We start from the raw sequence: 21,360 nt of genomic DNA on the forward strand, positions 1-21,360 counted from the left end.
CTTAGTAAAATATCCAGAAGTTCTTGTCAAAAATTGTATTGCACCGAATATGTCTTAGAAAAGGAATAAATAGTTAATATTTTTTGCAAACCAACTACACTTTCTGTTAATGTTAACAATCTCTGTCCACTGACACGTTAAAGTGACTTTTTAAACAACTTTATCATCATTAAACTGCATAATATTTAAACTAATAAATAATAACAATAAAATAAATAATAGTATTATTACTGATAGTTGCACTATTACTTCAAGCCCAGGTGCATTACACAGTATTCACCAAATTAAAATAAAATAAAACAAGTGCAACTTGGTGATGACATCTTTACCAACTGAACCGTCATTTAGGCAAACGGCATTAATGTGGACCTTGCGTCAAGCTAAGCTATACTGGGAAGAAAAAAACAAACTATATGTCGAGAACAAAGTCAACATTTCCACTTTATTCTTGCCGTTTATGTTGAGATTAAAGTCGAGATTTCCACTTTATTCTCATAGTTTACTTCATAATTAAAGTAGAATGTCGTAAACTAAACTTCTTCCTAAAATCAATGTTTAATCAATTACTTAATTTACCCCGTCATAAATTAATGCAGCACATTAAATGCTTTGTGTTACGTTCCCGGACCCAGTGGTTAATCACTACGCTTCTTAAACTGACTTCCTCCGCACTAAGAGAAGACAGCAATCACCATACATAATCCATTCACTTCATGATATCCCAGCTTTCTGAAAATGTAGAATGCCAAGATAAATACTTGATATCATTTTCATGATGAAATGCATTAAAGCAGGTATTACACATGCACAGTAGTGAGGCGATAGTGCTGCTCCCTCGCAGTAAGGGGTCCCCAGGTGTATGTTCAGTGTAGAGAACTTTATGGCAGGTGTGACGAGACTCCAAAAAACTGGATGTATGAATAGCTATCGCACAGGTTTAACTTAAATATTGTGCAAATGTTGGGTTTCTGATCTGCTGGTCTCTATCTGACGTACCAAAACCCCAGTTCCTTTTTTCTTCCTTCCTTTTTCTTTCACCACATAACCAATCACCGCACGATAAAATGTTTTTGTGAAATTAAAACTAGTTATAAACTTAGCCCACGGAGTGTTCAGAACTTTAAAAATATCTTCGTTATACATGTTTAACTATGCCATCCATTCAGAGTTGCGCCCATCTCTGAACGAGTCGCCAGCACATCGCAGGATGAATACAAGCAAAACATACACTAGCAGAGTCAATATAGCACAACAAAACCCCACATCCTACATGACTTTGAAAGGAAACTGAAGCACGCCGAGTAAACCCACCAGAAAAACATGCAAATGCAAGGCAGGCACGCCGCCGTGCCCCCATATGATTAATGCATGCTTTAATGTATTTCACCATGAAAATTATATTAAGTATTTATCTTAGCATTCTAAATGTTCAGAGAGCAGGAAGATCATGAAGTGAATGGATTCTGTGCGGCGATCGCTGCCGGCGCCTCCTCTTAGTGCAAGAAGATGTCTGTTTAAGAATCACTTAACACAAAGCATTTAATGTGCTATATAACTTATGACGGGGTTTGAGAAAATCTAGTAAATTAAATATTCATTTTACGATGAAGTTTAGTTTACGATGGTCTACTTTAATGACAAATTACGAGAATAAAGTCAACATGTCGTCACACTATTACACAGTACCCAGGTACATTACACTGTATTGAAAACAAATAAAACAAGTATAACTTGGCTTGTAGTATAGAAACAGTATTTACACATCTGACCTTTTAAAACTAAAGTTATCTCCAGGCAACGGATGTGACTCCTTTTTTTCGGCAAAAGTTCTTCTGTTCATCATGTTCAACTTTACTTTTAGTTCAGTTTCGAATGCTCTCTGTCCATTTTCACTGCGCGGCATACAGAAGCTATCGCCCACTATTTGGTGGTGTAGCAGTGAACAAGAGCCCCAGTGCAACAAATCAGTGTTTAGCGGTATAGCAGTGAAAAAGGTCCCCACCTGAACAGTTTCCCGCTGCGCCACGTTCCGAACGTCATTTAGGCAATTTAAACCGGTGTTGCGGTATAAGAAAAATCCATATCATAAAAAAAATAAAAAACGGTTTTCGGTATGAACCGGTATACCGCCCAGCACTAGGTGCTATATTGCGTCAGTCCCGGCACAGATGTACACGGAGGCACATCTATACTAATTAAAGGCAAAGCCCTCACTGACTGACTGACTGACTGACTGACTCACTCATCACTAATTCTTCAACTTCTACGCGTAACGGTCATAACTGGAACCAACTTATGTAGATATATACAGCCATAGCCTGCAGCTCAGTCGCCGTGCGAGGCAGAGTTGCGTCACTCATCATCATGCCTCCCACGTAATCGAGTGCCTGCCCATATAAGGCCGTCTGCCAGCAGGAATCCAATAGAAACACTCTGCCACTAAATATTTGCGGGTGAAGGACTGTGCTTATGCAAACGAAGATGAGATGATCAGGGATAGACTAGTGTTTGGCACAAACTCAGCGAAACTGCAAGAGAAACTTTTAAGTGCCGGGTCTTTGCTAACATTAAATAAAGCTGTGGACATCGCACGAGATAGCACAAGCACAGCTGAGAACCTTCGATACATGTACTTCGAGCGGATCACGTGAACTGACTGTGAACGCAGAGAACAAGCAAGAGCTCTGAACAAAAAACGCATTACACAATTGAGACGGCAGCAAAAGAATATGAAGCGAGTGTCGCATACAAGCATATTCATATTCATATTCAGCTACTGCAGAAACAAAGTTGATGACAGCAACACTCATAACAGTCACAAAACAATTACATTGACAATCAGGTTACGTTATTTTTAAAATGTTTCCTTTTCTTTTTCTGCTTTAACACACTACTTCTCCGCTGCGAAGCGCGGGTATTTTGCTAGTATAAAATAAAATTGTTTTATTTTCTTCACCTGTGAGCACACGTCTTCCCCGTGACCCACAGGCCTTTCACAGTCCCAACACAAGCACTATTAAAAAGTATTAACACAAACACGCCCTTTTGGCACCACCACCACTCCTCCCTTGAAGTTTAGTCCTCCTCCTCCCGACTCTGGCCATCGAGTGGTGGTTTCTGGCTCCCTTTTATCAGGTACCCGGAAGTGCTCCAGGTGGTTGATTGGTGGCCTCCAGCTGCACTTCCAGGTGTGGCAAAACCAGTGCCCAAAAGGGGCCAGTTGGTCCTGTTGCAGCACCCCCTGGCGGCGCCTGCGGAACCCCACAGAACTGCACAGAACTCCAACCCCCATGAAGCCCTGGGGGAGTCTGAGGCACCGTTGCAACCCAGGGTTGCTGCCACCTTGCGTCCAGGGGGAGATACTGGGCTTCCCATCCTTGTGGTGAAGGGGCGTCCCGGCCAGGTATGGGCCCAGCAATCTGTCACTATATATATATATATATATATATATATATATATATATATATATATAAATATATAAATAAATAAATAAAATGCACTAACCAGTTACTATATATGGGAATAATATATATATTTTTTCTTTTTAAGAATATTTTCATCTTCCCAGATAGCCAACCCTTGTCAAAAGCTGCACATCTACAGGTGGAGTGTGTCTTTCAAACGCCGGGTCCAATTCAGCACAGAGTTCCAACGGAATGGCTCAGAGCACATTCGAATAACGGCTCGGTGATATGAAGTATTGAGCGCACAAGGAAGTCCTCATTTAGCAGATTTGGCTGCATATCCCTACTTGATCAAGGGCGTCGTCATTTCTCAGTTGCTAGATGGGTCAGAGTTGTTGTACATAAAAGCAAATGTTCTCCCGTCAAGTCTTCTTTTATAAATCCCGTCTCTTGTGTGCAAAGTTACATAGATACATTTCGGGCCTTTTTCTGTGCAAGCACGCGTTTTAAAAATTTGATCCCAGGGCCTTATACTTTACCTTTGGAGGTACCACGTACAATCATGTGGCATATCAGCCCCGTACAGAAATTGAAAATGAAGATGCCAGGAAATGGGCATCAGACAAGTTTACGAGAGCTGAAAAAAAAAATACTACATAATGAAATACAAATAAATAATAATAATAAAAAAAAAGAGTTACATTCACATACCCTATAGGATTAAATCAGAAATATCAATGGTGGTCCAACACGGTATGTTAAATGACTGAATAAAATCCATTTATCCATGTACTGCTTAATTCAATTTTAGAGTTGCAGGCATTACAATGGACTTAATTAAGTTGAAACATATCCACTATCTGGCTTTTTAATGGTACCTTATTTTATTGTTCGGGCTCTCCGCAAACTTCACAGTGACAGCAAGGCTCTATCAGGGCTTTATTCTACAGTGGGCACCGTGTTCTCACAATACTTAACATTAACTTTATTAGGGGCTGGAATCACAGTAGCCTTCTAAAACCCATCCAAGACTTCCTCGGTCTTCCTCAATTCTCAAAGTTTCTGGACGTATTGCTCTACAAGAGCACTCTCGATACTCTACGTCCAAATCAGCAGACTGGCTTGGACAAAATAATCCTTTAATATAGCTCAAGGGCTCTCTCAGTCAGCTCTGTGAACAGAACACACAAGCCAGTTATCTAGGAGATTTGCACGGACCCCTGGTTGCAGGATTTGAGCTTCAATAGGTACCTTAGTACAGACAATGTGGTGTGGTGGCCAAGACATTAAACTTTAAACCATTTCAGTGCCCACCTGTGACTCACTTACAGAGGCGTTTAAAAAAAAAAAAAAAAAAAAATCTGGAAGCAGAATCCATCCCGCTCTCGTAAGTCACCTTGGATGAAGATATAATCTGAATAATTAATAATAACGTCTGGATCTGTTCAATGGTTCACTCGGGATTTGGCCTGTAAGAAGATCTTGGCAGTTCACATCCATACCACTGTAAGGTTTTACTCTCCAGTCAGGCTCAACTGATCCCAGCACTTTTCACCTCCATCACGTCTCTGGCGCTATCAGGCTATTCTTCTAATATGGTTCTGCGTCACTCTGTAGCGCAGCTTACCTCCAACATCAGTTGTCCAGCTTCATCAGGGCATTTATTTATTTATTTTTTTTAAAACAGTCGGTAGAGAAGGTTCATGGATGTTTATGGGTGTAACAGAACAAGATGCAGAGGACAGAAATATATGGAAGAAGATAATCCGCTGTGGCAACCCCTAACGGGAGCAGCCGAAAGAAGAAGACGACAGAAGGTGGTATTTCATGTTTTAGCCACGCTTTCCACTTGTATCAGTTTAGTGGCACTCCTTTAAAGTGTTCCTTTAATATATTAAGTACTAGCTGTGCCCCGCGGCTCCGTCCATGTATTAGTGAAAAAAGACAGTGAGGAGGGTCCTGCCCGGTTTCACACTCCTGACGTCACATTTCCCCGTCCCCTCGGCCTGTAGCCTCTGTCTCGGATTAGCGCGAATATAATCGCTCCTGCAAGCGAACTATGATTCTTGGCACAATGACAGAAGTCGCAAAATCAACCGGAATGTTCAAGCAAATTATAGAAAAAAAAAAAAACAGATCTAAATCCGTTAAGTAGCTCTCTTGTGAAAAGCGGTCAGACAGACGTTGGATTTATATATATATATATATATATATATATATATTGTGGAGCCAAACCGGACACAGACAGGCGGACATGTTGTTTTTCAAACCACCACACGTTTATTTACAATTATTTACAAATATGGTCAATCAGACCCAGTCAATTGTGCACAAAACACCCCAAACACAGTCCTGGCCACAAATGCCTTCTCTTCGGGCCGCCTCCACACTCTCCTCGTGCCTCGTCCTACTTCCACCCGACTCTAACCTCGAATGAAGGGAGACGGCCCCTTTTATCTATGTCCGGGATGAGCTCCAGGTGCTTCCGACACTCGCCCGTTGGCCACGCCCCGGCGTGGCGGAAGTGCCGGCTGTTCTCCCGGCAGCTCTCCGGGTATCGTCCTTACTCTTCCCCCCAGCACTTCCTGGTGTGGCGGAAGTGCTGAGGTAACAGGTCCCCAAGGAATTAGGGCGCTTCCTGGCGGTGACCACGGGCCCCTACAGGGTGGGGCTTCCATGCCCTCAACCTGTGGTCCCCAGAGCAACCAGGAAGGCGGCCCCCACGTGATCCAGGGTGGGCCTTGACCCTCTTCCGGTCCCTCACGGCGTCCTGGCCGGGTCGTTGCCCCTGGCATCCCTGACAGTATATATATGTATGAAGATACAGCCTTACACCTCACCTTATGTGATATCCACCTTGCAGCTCTCTCACAGTTTTTGCATCTTTACCAATGCCCTGGCTATCTATCGCCAACACCTAGTATATCATGTTATAAGCACATCGTTTCTATGATATTTCTCAGTATGGCACGGGCACACCAACATTCTGGTTCTGTCAATTCAATTTCTGCAGTGGTGCTCTCTGTGCCACATGTAGTTTTGTTTCTACATCAGATTACCGTCTCCCTCTGGGCTCCGCACTACAGTTTGTATCACGCCATCTCGGCATGTTACACGGGCAAAAGTACGCTGGCTCTCTCAGAATAGATCTCTTATGTGGTGCTGTTAGTGTGCCACAGCAGCTTGCACTGTATTATATCTCATCTTGCAGAGCTTAGCATCTACAACAGACTTCTGGGTCTGTCATGATGGTCCTCTTGTGTGGCTCTTTGGCTGTCTATGGCAAGTTTTCTTCAACTGTTCTTTGACACTCACAGAATATTACTCAATTGCAAGCCTCATTTTCTCTCTGCACTGGAACTCTAGAGTGTTTTGGATGAGGTTCACTTTGCCAGAGTCAAAGTTACAATGGACAACAGTCAGGTGTTTAATTTTGCATAGTGTAATTGCAGTTACCACTTTTTTTAAATATTTGGAAAAAAAATGCTGTGTTACCTGTCTAAGTTAAAATGGGTTGAAATCTAAGTAATCAACAAAGAGGCATATGTCGCCTGTACATGCCACTCGGTATGGGATTTGTAAAAGCAGTGTTAATATCCATAATGCACCGTCTGTTGGAATAAAAAATTCAATGCATTTCATTACTACAAATGTTTGCGATGTGCCATTTATTGGAATGGCAATTGCAATGCGTATCTCTCCGTTACTGTATATGCCCCTTGGTATGGGATTTGTAAACGAAGTGTTAATATCTGTAATGGACCAACTGCTGGAATGTCAAATGTAATTTATTTTTCATTTTATTGCTAAAAATGTTTATGATGCACCATCTGTTGAAATGACACAACAAACAAACGGACACACAGACATGTCTGACCCTGCCCTGTCTGTATCCAGTTATTGCAGTGTACATTGTCACAGCGGAGCGGTCTAACCTTCATACGGTGTTCACATTTTCATTTTTTCTAATTGGAGATATAAGATTGCAAGTTCTTCATTGAGCCAGTCACAACCCACAGCTTGCAAGTCAATCAAGTATTCAAGTAAGAAATAAAAGGATTACCATTGCGTGAGCAAACTTTTACGTTAATTTAAAAAACAAAAAAAGAATTGTTTAATTTTGGATGATTTTACAGTGAAGTGACTTTATGCTACAGATTTATTAGGGTCCTTATTGTCACATGTACGGCATGCAGTGAAATTCTTACTTGCATGCAGTGATCAACAAGCAACCCGTATAATGTTACTGCAGTGCACCTTAATAAAAGGAGGCGTCTGTGTGTCTCTCTGTGTGTCCGACTGGCTGCGGTGTCTCTAGTATTCCAAAAGATGTCGCACCACAAAGATTTTTGCCAATGCATTCATATTAGAATTATTAGTAGTAGCACATAAGTTATTGTCTTTTGACACACCAAAGAGCCTCTATGTCAAGTCACTATTCAGGAGGTGGATGTAGAGGTGACCCTGAACGGTACTTCAGGGTCCACATCAATGGCAGATTGGACTGGTCTCGGAACGCACAGGAACTTAATGAGAAAACGCAGAGCAGGCTCTTCTTCCTTAAAAGGCTATGTTCCTTTAAAGAGGCAAGTAACATCCTTCACGTCTTCTACAACTCTGTGGTGGTCTGTGTGGTGTACTGAGCTGGTAACATCACTTCAAGAGGGGCCCACCAAAGCTAATTAAAAGAGCAAGGTTCATTTATAGGATCACTAGGAGGTAGTAACAAAGTTCTATCTATCTATGTATCAATTGCATTTGTCGTTCCAACAGATGGTGCATCACAAACATTAACACTGCTTTAGCGAATCAATCACAACCAAAGGGAATACAACGGAGAGGAGTTGGCGTCTGCTATCTTATGAGGTGTTTCCTGTGGTCATTAAGAGTGAGAAGGTGCCACTTCTCATAGTTTGAACTTTCACGGCTATATTCTTGGGCTTAACTGTCACTTGTTATGTGCATTTTTAGCTCAGTGTTCTTACAATATTTATTTATCTTAATACAAAAGGCTTACACAAACAGAAGTTAAAACTTGCAAAATGAATTCAAATCGGTATTCAAAGGCAATGTTTTCATTAATGAGCCTCTAAAAGGATATTGTAATCTTTTTAGGTAGCCAATAACAGGTGTCATGTTGCTCGACCTTTCACTACATTTCACAATGGCTAACATGGCACAACACTCTAGTAACTACCGAGCCTCTAAATGGAAGACACCCTAAGCAAACACCTCATTTCTTTTATGAAGACTAGAAGGCTTTGCCCCCTGCTTCGCTTCGCTCGCCAACCCCCAGGCCTGTGCTACTCGCTAGCCTCTTTGGCGGTTCTGCCGCTTGCGTATGGGGATTTACAATTTAAACAGATTTTTTATTTTCATGGGAATTGTTCCATATGCAAATTAGGGCTGCAACGATTAGTTGATGTAATTGACATTGACTACAAAAAATCATCGACGCGTCATAAACAGAACCTTCAATAGAGGCTCCAGTCACAAAGAACCACATTGGTGTTTGTAACTGCAATGCACTACATGAACGTCTGGGGCAGTATCGTTTTTTTATTGTTCGTCAAGACTAGGGAATCCATTCCCGGACAGGTTTATCCATTCCCAGGCGAAAGCGACTGAGGCTGTGTTTGGTGAGTTGTTGCGTGCCTCGAGAGCAACGCTCGACTCGGGAGGACGGTTACATTTGGCGTGCGTGGCTCTGTCGTGCATATCCCATGCCGCGGTAGGAGGGTTAGAGTTGGCGGGCGGGGCTCTGTCTTGCATGCCCTCAGTGAATTATATATATAGATGGCATATCAAGATCTCCTTTGTTGTGTAAGGTTATCCCCTGAAGATTTACTACATTACCTTTCTTGGATACATTCTTCTTTCTACAGTAATTTGTGCGGTGGAAGACCGAACGGTGTTAACGGTTGTAGATATTCTTTGTGATATTGTAAGTTGATGTTTTCATCTTCCGCACCATCACCACCAACTGTTTCAGCAGAGTCTACTGATACATATTTAACTAATCTGCCGTGTAACTGATCGACAATTTTCACATTAATTTGACTTCATCTTTTCTCCATGCTAGGATTGCCCGTGTACTCATTTCTTCTGTTGATAACCCTCCGTGATGAAATTCTTCAATAAAGACTTGGACATAATATGTCTTCTTTAATTGGGAACTTAAATTGAAGAAAATGTTAAAATTTATAAGAGCTGAGAGAACAGAAAATGTGTCTACCAAAAGCATTCATACGAATGAGAGGCGAGATTACTGTGTGCGTGGTTGAATACGGTTAAGAGGAGGACGTAACTTGGAAAAAATCTCATGGCCAAAGTCTCATCTCACAGGACTTACAAAAGATCTTCAAAAAAAGTCTTTTTGCATGATTCTTTTTATATAATAGAAGTGATTTCATATTGTAGGAATATTGTATTGTGAAGCCTGAATCACAACATGAACGGCATTGTGGGAAAAATGTATTGTTTCATACCTACCAGTGATATTAGTGATTATAATTCATTATGGGATATGATCTACTGTTAAATTCTGCTCTGTACTTGTAATATTTTTATACTGTATTAAGGATTTGTTCTGTTCTGTGTATTGTATTGACCCCCATCTTTTTGACACCCACTGACTGAGAAAGGGATCTCCTCTTTGAACTGCCTTTCCCAAGGTTTCTTCCATTTTTTCCCTTCTAGGGTTTTTTTGGGAGTTTTTCTTGTCTTCTTAGAGAGTCAAGGCTGGGGGGCTGTCAAGAGGCAGGGCCTGTTAAAGCCCATTGCAGCACTTCTTGTGTGATTTTGGGCTTTACAAAAATAAATTGTATTGTATTGATTGCACTAGTTAAATAGTCATTTGTGTATTTGACTACCTAATCCAGTCATTAGCTTTTTGTCAGGGTATTCCTCATACTAAATGACCAGAGTCCTTTACATTCATCTAACGCGACCCTTAACCTCACTCCTAGCCTTGCATACGCGTCACATCACCGGCTCTGTCAGGGGATTCCACTAAAGACTTTCCTGTTCCTTTTTATTTTTCCTTGCCTAATAAGCTTCTTAATCTCCAGTTACATTCAGGTTTTATCAAATCTCTTTAAGAGTTTTTGAACCCACATCAGGTCACTGGTACAATCAGGGTAGGGTATCCCCCTAAAAACAGAGGTTCAACAGGTGGGCCGCCCTTGATAGTCTTTTAGGGGGCTGGAAGATGAATGAAAATAATAATACATAGCAGCAAAATACTCAAAATCAATAATAATCAAGCTACAGCAGGGCTGTCAAACTTAGCGTTTTAAAGGGGACTCACTTTACGATAGATAGATAGATAGATAGATAGATAGATAGATAGATAGATAGATAGATAGATAGATAGATAGATAGATAGATAGATAGATAGATAGATAGATAGATAGATAGATAGATAGATAGATAGATAGATAGATAGATAGATAGATAGATAGATAGATAGATAGATAGATAGATCTGTCTTTTGTAAGGTGGATTCTGGTGCAGCGTTATGATTAATGATTAACTATCGTTTGATTAACCAATGTTAAGAGTTGAAACTGAATTATCTGATTGATTAAACAATTAATTTTAAATTGCCGCTGCAAAAATACTTGCTGGATAGGCTCTGGTCCCTACGTCCCTCAGATGGATTAAACAAGTTTAAGAATGTTAGGCTGTGTTAAATGTAATTGCCTTGCTGCACCATGATGCCCGATATGGACTTACTTTGAGACATTTTTTGTTCTTCTCAATAGGGAGGGCAGAGTTTAGGGAACATGTCAGCTCCTACTACATCAGGAAGCACAACAGATTCCGTCAGCGTAAAATAAAATTAATGTTAGCATTTACTCCCCGGGGTGGAATTGAAGAGTCGCATAGTGTGTGGGAGAAACGATCTCCTCAGTCTGTCAGTGGAGCAGGACAGTGACAAAAGTCTGTAACTGAAGCTGCTCCTCTGTTTGGAGATGATCCTGTTCAGTGGATGCAGTGGATTCTTCATGATTGACAGAAGTTTGCTTAGTGCCCGTCGCTCTGCCACAGATGTCAAACTGTCCAACTTTACTCCTACAATAGAGCCTGCCTTCTTAACAAGTTTGTCCAGGCGTGAGGCGTCTTTCATCTTTATGCTGCCACCCCAGCACACCACCGCGTAGAAGAGGGCACTCGCCACAACCGTCTGGTAGAACATCTGCAGCATCTTACTGCAGATGTTGAAGGACGCCAACCTTCTCAGAAAGTATAGTCTGCTCTGACCTTTCTTACACAGAGCATCAGTATTGGCAGTCCAGTCCAATTTGTCATCCAGCTGCACTCCCAGATATTTAAAGGTCTGCACCCTCTGCACAGTCACCTCTGATGATCACAGTGTCCATGAGGGGCCTAGGCCTCCTAAAATCCACCACCAGCTCCTTGGTCTTGCTGGTGTTAAGGTAAAAGTGGTTTGAGTCGCACCATTTAACAAAGTCTTTGATTAACTTTCTGTACTATAGCATCTCAGGCCGGGATGCAACATGGCCACCGTGGGACACGTAGATCTGGTGAGGGAGGCAGAGAACACCACCGACAACTCAATGGAATCAAGTGAAATAAAAAGGAAGGAGACAACGTGTATGTGATTAGCAGTGGGTGATTTATCACAAGGATTACGGTAAAGGAGTTAAAGATGACTGGATCTGCTAGGCTAGTGGCAGGAATATTTCTATGAAAAAACAGAGTTTTCACACCCCTTCCCACGTTCGTTCGCGCAGAACTCCAATCCCGGTGGCAGGGTTGTATGCTCAATGCAGCTTTAGCGGCTAAGAAAATCTGGCTGGTGCTTCATGGTGTATTTACTGTTATGGCAACCATTTCTAACAGAGCTGCAAAGAAGCTTTACATTAAGTTCATCATGCTTCTTGTCGCACTACTTTAAGTAGCTTAATAAACCTCTGTCTTCTGGTACTGTGAAGGACATACTTGTTGGGCTGTAAGAACTCCAGAAAATATTAACAAGTCTGCAGAGAGGAGCCCTCGACAATTTAGCATGACGTCAACCGGCAGGATTAAACATTTCAAACTAGACTGTTCGCTGAATTATTTAGCAAGATTTATCCTGTCACATGTATAAAATACAAACAACAAACACAGACGTGTTAGAAATAATTTAGCTTAGTTGAACTATTTGTGAACTCAGAGGAAAAAAAAAACTTATTTGAAACAAAGTAATAAATAGAATTGATTGAATATTTTTAAAACTTTATTCTTTACCTGGTGCCATGAGTCAGGTGACTAAAAGCTACCATTCATATTGTCCTTTCAAAAATTAACACATCCTTGAGCTGCAACCATTACGAAGAATTTATTTTTCTCAGCTTTACTTAAGCGTAACACTGGGAATTTACACTAGCAGTGACGTACCTCAGGAATCAGTTCACCGTTTTGTTTTATTAACAATAGGACTGCTTTCAACTTTACTCTTTTAGTAAATTTTCATGTGAGAAATGTGTTTGAATTGAACAATCTTTAATATTTGGCAACGGTTATTTAAGTCTGGCTCTGCTGTCATCAGGGTAATAATCCTCATCTTGGGTCCCAGTGGGGTAACAATGTTCTTATTTGGGACCTCAGATTAAAGTTTAAGAACCACTGGCTTAGAGTAGAAGGCCACTTCTTTCTCCTCAACTAACAATGACGTGTCACTACTGCGAGTGATTGCACATTTGTACATGTTTGAGCTGTACTAGTCATTGTGGAATGTTTTAGTGGTTTTTTTTTTTTTTGTATTCAGTTTTAAATCACTTCAGTTTTTGGTCCTGACTCATCAATGAGAATATCCCCATATACAGTCATATGAAAAACTTTGGGAACACCTCTCAGCCTGCATAATAATTGACTGTACTTTCAACAAAAAAAAAAAAAAAAGATACCAGTGGTATGTCTTTCATTTTCTAGGAACATCTGAGTACTGCGGTGTTTTCTGAACAAAGATTTTTAGCGAAGCAGTATTTAGTTGTATGAAATTAAATCAAATGGGAAAAAACTGGCCGTGCACAAATGTGGGTCCCTTGTCATTGTGCTGATTTGAATGCCTGTCACTGCTCAGTGCTGATTACTTGGTTGGGAAAACCCGTTAAGCCTTGAACTTCATAGACATGCGTGTCCAATCATGAGAAAAGGTATTTAAGGTGGCCAATCGCAAGTTGTGCTTCCCTTTGACTCTCCTCTGATTACTGTAACGCACTCCTCTCAGGACTACCCAAAAAAGACATCAATCACTTGCAACGAGTGCAGAATGCAGCTGCTAGAATCCTAACTGGGAAAAGAAAATCCAAACACATTTCTCCAGTTTTGATGTCACTACACTGGTTGCCTGTGTCATTCAGGATTGACTTTAAAATACTGCTTATGGTTTATAAAGCCTTAAATAATCTCGCTCCATCTTATATATCAGAATGTCTGACACGTTATATTCCAAATCGTAACCTTAGATCTTCAAATGAGTGTCTCCTTAGAATTCCAAAAGCTAAACTTAAAAGAAGTGGTGAGGCGGGCAGGCGGCCTTCTGCTGTTATGCACCTAAAATCTGGAATAGCCTGCCAATAGGAATTCACCAGGCTGATACAGTAGAGCAGTTTAAAAAACTGCTGAAAACACATTACTTTAACATGGCCTTTTTATAACTTCACTTTAACTTAATCCTGATACTCTGTATGTTCAATTCATCATAATAAACTATTCATAGTGGCTCTAAAATCCGTACTGACTCCAACTCTCTCTTCTGTTTCTTTTTCCGGTTTCTTTGTGGTGGCAGCCTGTGGTGGCGGTCTACGTGACCATCATCATCAGGTCCTTCCATGAAAACCCTAAATACAAAGAGGACTGTTTGACTAATGTTAGGTAGATTACCCAGAGGGGACTGGGCGGTCTCTTGGTCTGCAACCCCTACAGATTTTATCTTTTTTCTCCAGCTTTTGGAGTTTTTTTTTTCTGTCCACCCTGGCCATCGGACCTTACTCTTATTCTATGTTAATTAATGTTGACTTATGTTTATTTTTATTGTGTCTTCTATTTTTCTATTCTTCATTTTGTAAAGCACTTTGAGCTACACTTTTTTGTATGAATATGTGCTATATAAATAAATGTTGATTGATTGATTGTTCAGTCTCGTGGTTTAAGGGGAAGGCTACAAAAAGACTTCTCAGAGGTTTCAACTGTAAGGAATGGAATCAGGAATTGGAAGGCCACAGGCACAGTTGCTGTTAAACCCAGCAGGTCTGGCAGGCCAAGAAAAATACAGGAGCGGCATATGAGCAGGATTGTGAGAATGGTGACAGACAACCCACAGATCACCTCCAAAGACCTGCAAGATCATCTTGTTGCAGATGGTGTGTCTGTACATCGTTCTACAATTCAGCACAATTTGCACAAAGAACATCTGTATGGCAGGGTGATGAGAATGAAGCCCTTTCTGCACTCACACCACAAACAGAGTCGCTTGTTGTATGCAAATGCTCATTTAGGCAAGCCAGATTCATTTTGGAACAAAGTGCTTTGGACTGATGAGACACAAATGGAGTTATTTGGTCAGAACAAAAAGCGCTTTGCATGGCGGAAGAAGAACACCGCATTCCAAGAAAAACACCTGCTACCTCCTGTCAAATGTGGTGGAGGTCCCATCATGCTGTGGGGTGGGCTGTGTGGCTAGTTCAGGGACTGTTAAAGTCGAGGGTCGGATGAATTCAACCCAATATCAATAGTACTAGAGTGTTGTACCGTATTAGCCATTATGAATGTAGTGAAAAGCCAAGCACAATGACACCTTTTATTGGCTAACTAAAAAGATTACAATATGCAAGCTTTCGAGGCAACTCGGGCCCCTTCTTCAGGTAAGATTACGGGCCTGAGTTGCCTCGAAAGCTTGCATATTGTAATCTTTTTAGTTAGCCAATAAAAGGTGTCATTGTGCTTGACTTTTCTCTAAACCCAATATCAACAGATTCTTCAGGATAATGTTCAAGCATCAGTCACAAAGTTGAAGTTACTTATGCAGGGGTTGGATATTCCAATAAGACAATGACCCAAAACACAGTTGGAAATCTACAAAGGCATTCATGCAGAGGGAGAAGTACAATGTTCTGGAATGGCCGTCACAGTCCTCTGACTTGAATATCATTGAAAATCTATGGGGTGATTTGAAGCAGGCTGTCCACGCCTGGCAGCCATCACATTTAACTGAAATGGAGAGATTTTGTATGGCAGAATGGACAAAAATACCTCCATTCAGAATCCAGACACTCAAAGGCTATAGAAGGCGTCTTGAGGCCGTTAGATTGGCAAAAAGAGTATTGATGTCATATCTCTGCCCACATTTATGCACTGGTCTAATTTTGTTATGATGCATATTTTCTGTTAATCCAATAAACTTAATGTCACTGCTGAAATCCTACTGTTTCCTTAAGGCATGTCGTATATTAAAAGGAAGTTGCTAATTTGAAAGCTCTGCCAATGAGAAACAAAACTCCAGAGAATTAAGAGGGGTTCCCAAACTTTTTCATATGACTGTACTTGTATGATAAACAGTTAGACTCGTCTCGATATCTTGTTTTGCTGGATGTTGAGCTTTTTGCCCCCCCTTTTTGGCTATCTTTGCCCCCCAAAAAAAGTATATACCGTACAGTATATATATTTTTCAACCGATTTTTGAACCAAATTTTGTGCAGGAATTTACACCCTCTGTCATAAAAAGTAAACCAATAGATGTCTTCAGCAAAACCGATCGGAAGGAAGGATTTCAACTTGTTCATGCCATTTCGAGGTTACAGATCATGAACATGATATTATTTTTATTCCAGGAAGGTTAAAAGTAAATTTCAAACATAAGCATGTGGGTATCATATTAGACCATCTCAAGGGCAGCGATTATAAATATGATGTTATTTTTGATTCTTTACTAGGGATCTAGTCAGGTATGGACCTCTGACAAATCTCTATTACAATCGAGAATATTTAGACTTTAAACATTTTAACTGAAGGGTGCATTTTAGAGGAGAGTCCCGAGGCTTTGGAAAACATCTTGTATCAACCCAGTCCCAAAGGTATCACGTCCTGGTGAGCTAAATGACTCCCGGCTTGTCGCTCTGATGTCACATGTGATGAAGACCATGGAGCGGCTGCTGCTTCACCACCTGAGGCCACAGGTCTGCCATGCCCTCGACCCTCTGCAGTTCACATACCAGGAGAAGGTGGCAGCGGAGGATGCCATCATCTACGTGCTACACCGATCCCTCTCCCACTTGGACAGAGGCAGTGGTGCTGTAAGAATTATGTTTCTGGACTTCTCTAGCGCCTTCAAAACCATCCAACATCTGCTCCTTAGGGACAAGCTGACAGATGGGAGTAGATTCATACCTGGTGGCATCAGTGGATCGTGGACTATCTTACAGACAGACCTCAATATGTGCATCTCGGGAACTGCAGGTCTGACATTGTGGTCAGCAGCACAGGAGCGCCGCAGGGGACTGGACTTTCTCCGGTCCTGTTCAGCCAACATACATCGGACTTCCAATACAACTCGGAGTCCTGCCTCGTGCAAAATTTGCTGACGACACTGCTATGGTGGGCTGCATCAGGAGTGGGCAGGAGGAGGAGTATAGGAACCTAATCAGGGGACTTTGTTAAATGGTGCGACTCAAACCACTTACACCTGAACACCAGTAAGACCAAGGAACTGGTGGAGAATTTTAGGAGGCCCAGGCCCCTCATGGATCATCAGAAGTGACTGTGCAGAGGGTACAGACCAATAAATACCTGGGAGTGCAGCTGGATAATAAACTGGACTGGACTGCCAATACTGATGTTCTGTGTAAGAGAGGACAGAGCCGACTATACTTCATTAGAAGACTGGTGTCCTTCAACATCTGCAATAAGATGCTGCAGATGTTCTACCAGACGGTTGTGGCGAGCGCCCTCTTCTACACGGTGGTGTGCTGAGAAGGCAAAATAAAGAAGAGGGGCGCCTCACGCCTGGACAAACTTGTTAAGAAGGCAGGCTCTGTTGTAGACACAGAACTGGACAGTTTGACATCCGTGGCAGAGCGACGGGCGCTGAGCAGACTCCTGCCAATCATGGAGAATCCACTGAACAGGATCATCTCCAGACAGAGGAGCAGCTTCAGAGACAGACTGCTGTCACCATCCTGCTCCACTGACAGACTGAGGAGACCCCACACTATGCGACTCTTCAATTCCACCCGGGGTAGTAAATGCTAACATTACTCAAAGTTATTGTCTGCTTTTACATGCATTTTTATTACTCTTTAATTTCATATTGTTTTTTGTATCAGTATACTGCTGCTGGATTATGTGAATTTCCCCTTGGGATTAATAAAGTATCTATTTCACATATATGATGCAACTATTCTTGTAATGATTACTCCATGTCATACAAGTACATAATAAACATTTCTTATGAACACCCGCGTTAGTGCAACCTAAGCTTAATCAGTGTTTTTAATACTGCTATTGTCAACCCATTAATTTAAGTAAATAAGTTTTGGTTTTACTCAACCTGCATGTGTGAAACTGCATTTCCTGCTCTTATTGTTATAAATGCAAAACACAGAAACTGTTTAACAGTAGAACCAGCTTTGAGAAGGTCTTTAACTTCCATGATGCCTAATATTAAAAAAACTAGTGAGCAAAATGCAAGCACAAGACTCTCATTAAATATGTTGTGATTATAACCAATTGTAGAAATATATAATATTTAACCAATAAATTGTATGCAGAAGTTATTTTTCATTATTATTACCTTGTCACCTCGCATAAAATGAACAAGAGTTTCTGAATATATGCTTCTTCATCTATTGAATGCAAACAATTAAGTTTATGGTATTGCAATATTACATACAAGTTGGAATTGTACAAAAGTACAGGAAGGTAAGTACCATGTAGAGGACCCCCATTATCATTGGGTACACTGGGGGTTGGGGCCCTGAAAGAATAAAGGTTCAGAACTCCTGGTCTACCGTAATTCCAGGTGATTGTCTCATGGAGCTCTTATCTCAATCAGCATTCTGCACTTTTTGAAATCTCTCAGCACGTCACTTGCAAGTTATCCCAGTTTTAAGCGACACAACTCCCCTCCCTCATTTAATGTGGCCCCTGATCTTTGTCACATTAATATCTTTCAAGAGTTTTGCATTAAAATCAGGTCAAGCTATTTCTATAATGCGACACCTACTGTTGTTAGCCTAACGTCGCTCTTAATCTCAATTAACACCTTACGTTATATCGAAGCTCCATGTTTTGCACCTACGTCGTGACGCGGTCCTAATGGGCTTCTTAAGTGTCCAACAAGTACCTCGCACCATGGCACGACTGTCCTCTTTCTAAGGATTTCTTCCTGACCTCCGTTCTTTGCCCCTCGCGGTGTATTGCTTTGCAGGGAGTGTCACTTCTGGCTTAAAAAGTTATTCCTGACCTTTTCTATTAGAAAAATGCGGAAAACTGAAGTATCAAAAAAGTCCAAGAAAAGAAAAAAAGATTTGATAAGCAAAGAGTACAAACCCGGCTCGTGAATTTGTTGTATTGTTACCGATAACGTGTTAGCCACCTAGCAGAGGCAGAGGTTATGAAAAAAGGGGTGGGGTGCACTGCACTTCTCGGTAGATCAGGGAGCCCGTGTGGGCCTACTCGCCCGTGCCTGCAACGCGCTCTCCCAGCCACACTCTACTTAACTGTCTGAATCGTGACGGGCCATTTTACCACCCGTATGTCTGCGAGAAAAAGTGAAGGCGTCCGCGGATCACCGTGCCTGCTGTCAGTGTAAATGCTGCGAGCGATCTGCACGTTTTCACTGGTTTGTAAACAATTCACAGAGGCAGCCCTCTCCGGAAAAGGGGTGGGGGTGTGTGCCTGGCCCCTCCACCTACGAGTGTATCAACCACACCGATCTGTCACACACACATATATATATATTATCCCATCCACTACCACGACAATCAAGCCCAACATCGTCTTACCGTTCGTGTTTTCATTAGGGAGTGCGGCCGTTGCGCCCTGCTGTGCCGCCGTGGAGGACTGAGCAATCGCTACCGTTACCGTTGCCGTCGCCGCCGCCGCTGCTGCTGCTGCACTGGCTCCATTTTCCTGCTCATCTCCGCTGCTGTTAGTGCGTTTATTCTTCTTCCCCTTGTTGCTTTTCTGGTTGGGCATGTCGATGTGTGATGTGTTGGGTGTTTTGTTTTGTTTCTTTTTTTATTTAAAACTCCACCAACCGAAAGCTCATGTCTCCCAAACTGGCAGGGAGACTCTGCGTGCACGAAGATACCTCCAAATTAGAGCAGCGGGGCTGCGGCGTAAACCATAAAGAAGGCGTGTCTCCCTCTTGTTTTGATTGCGACTCCAGAGTCGTGATCGCAGAGAAAAGCGTGCAGTCTCCGCCCCACTTCCATGACGTCACATGTCACCGCCCTCCGCCCATGCGTTACAGTCTATTAATAGAAGGGGCTATGGGCTGCGCTCCAAGGATGAAAGAGGTTGACGTTTTAGTCAAGTGTGGGCATCGGCAGTGATTTAGGCACGTGAAGCGCTGGCCCTGAAGAACATGCAGGATTAAGTCACGGCATCCGTCAACACCTTAGAATGAGCAAATAATCCAAGCGCTCATTTGCCAGGCCATGCTCGGCTGGAAGTCAGTGAGTAGCAGACATCCCTAACGCACCTCCGCGCAGCTGGAGCTCTCTGGAACGTTGAGCTAAAAGTGAAGTCATTTTGGGTTGTCAAAAAAATCCTCGAATTACGTTTATCATAGAAATGATTTTAGAAAGCTGAAACACTGTGTTCTAAACGTGTTAAGTCCAGGTTATTTTAAACAGCATCATTTTCAGCATACACCATCATTGCAAATAACGTTACAGAGGAAACACGATTATAGCCCAATATAAAATAGAATTTGATTTGATGTATTTTCTTAATAGATAATCTGAACAATACGATGAAAACACGGCGAATACTCCGAGGAGCTACGAAAGAAACTTGACAATTCAAAACAGCACGCAGCAGAAGCCGCTATACAAAATGATAAGGCTGTTAAGGAATTGCTTCCCTGTGAATATTGATTGTAATTAATTCACTAGAAGTTTGTTTATTGATAGCAAATATTTTAGAAAACAAAACCAATGATACATTATTAAGGAAGTGGCACAGTAGTACCATCATTCCTCCTGCAAAAATATTGTTGTCTTAGATTGTTACCAAAGGTTGAATGGAGAAAAGTAGATGGTTATATATACACTCACCTAAAGGATTATTAGGACCACCATACTAATACGGTGTTTGACCCCCTTTCGCCTTCAGAACTGCCTTAATTCTACGTGGCATTGATTCAACAAGGTGCTGAAAGCATTCTTTACAAATGTTGGCCCATATTGATAGGATAGCATCTTGCAGTTGATGGAGATTTGTAGGATGCACATCCAGGGCACGAAGCTCCCGTTCCACCACATCCCAAAGATGCTCTACTGGGTTGAGATCTGGTGACTGTGGGGGCCATTTTAGTACAGTGAACTCATTGTCATGTTCAAGAAACCAATTTGAAATGATTCGAGCTGTGTGACATGGTGCATTATCCTGCTGGAAGTAGCCATCAGAGGATGGGTACATGGTGCTCATGAAGGGATGGACATGGTCAGAAACAATGCTCAGGTAGCCCGTGGCATTTAAACGATGCCCAATTGGTACTAAGGGGCCTAAAGTGTGCCAAGAAAACATCCCCCACACCATTACACCACCACCACCAGCCTGCACAGTTGTAACAAGGCATGATGGATCCATGTTCTCATTCTGTTTATGCCAAATTCTGACTCTACCATTTGAATGTCTCAACAGAAATCGAGACTCATCAGACCAGGCAACATTTTTCCAGTCTTCAACTGTCCAATTTTGGTGAGCTCGTGCAAATTGT

The 21,360-nt window shown here is 41.8% G+C and overlaps 1 protein-coding gene across 2 annotated transcripts in view; it reads right to left on the reverse strand.

Moving 5' to 3' along the window:
* The window catches only part of heca (hdc homolog, cell cycle regulator), a 59,212-nt gene extending 39,406 nt beyond the window's left edge, over positions 1 to 19,806 (reverse strand). The window contains exon 1 of one of the 2 annotated variants that reach the window (XM_039739030.1): positions 19,418 to 19,806. In XM_039739030.1, the coding sequence (XP_039594964.1) occupies positions 19,418 to 19,610 (193 nt within the window). In that variant the 5' untranslated portion in view covers positions 19,611 to 19,806. The remainder of the gene's footprint in view (positions 1 to 19,417) is intronic. The other variant, XM_039739031.1, reaches the window with a different exon arrangement.
* Positions 19,807 to 21,360: the final 1,554 nt, after the last annotated feature.

Source organism: Polypterus senegalus, chromosome 16 (genome assembly GCF_016835505.1).
Source record: "Polypterus senegalus isolate Bchr_013 chromosome 16, ASM1683550v1, whole genome shotgun sequence".
NCBI classification, from domain to species: Eukaryota; Metazoa; Chordata; class Cladistia; order Polypteriformes; family Polypteridae; genus Polypterus; species Polypterus senegalus.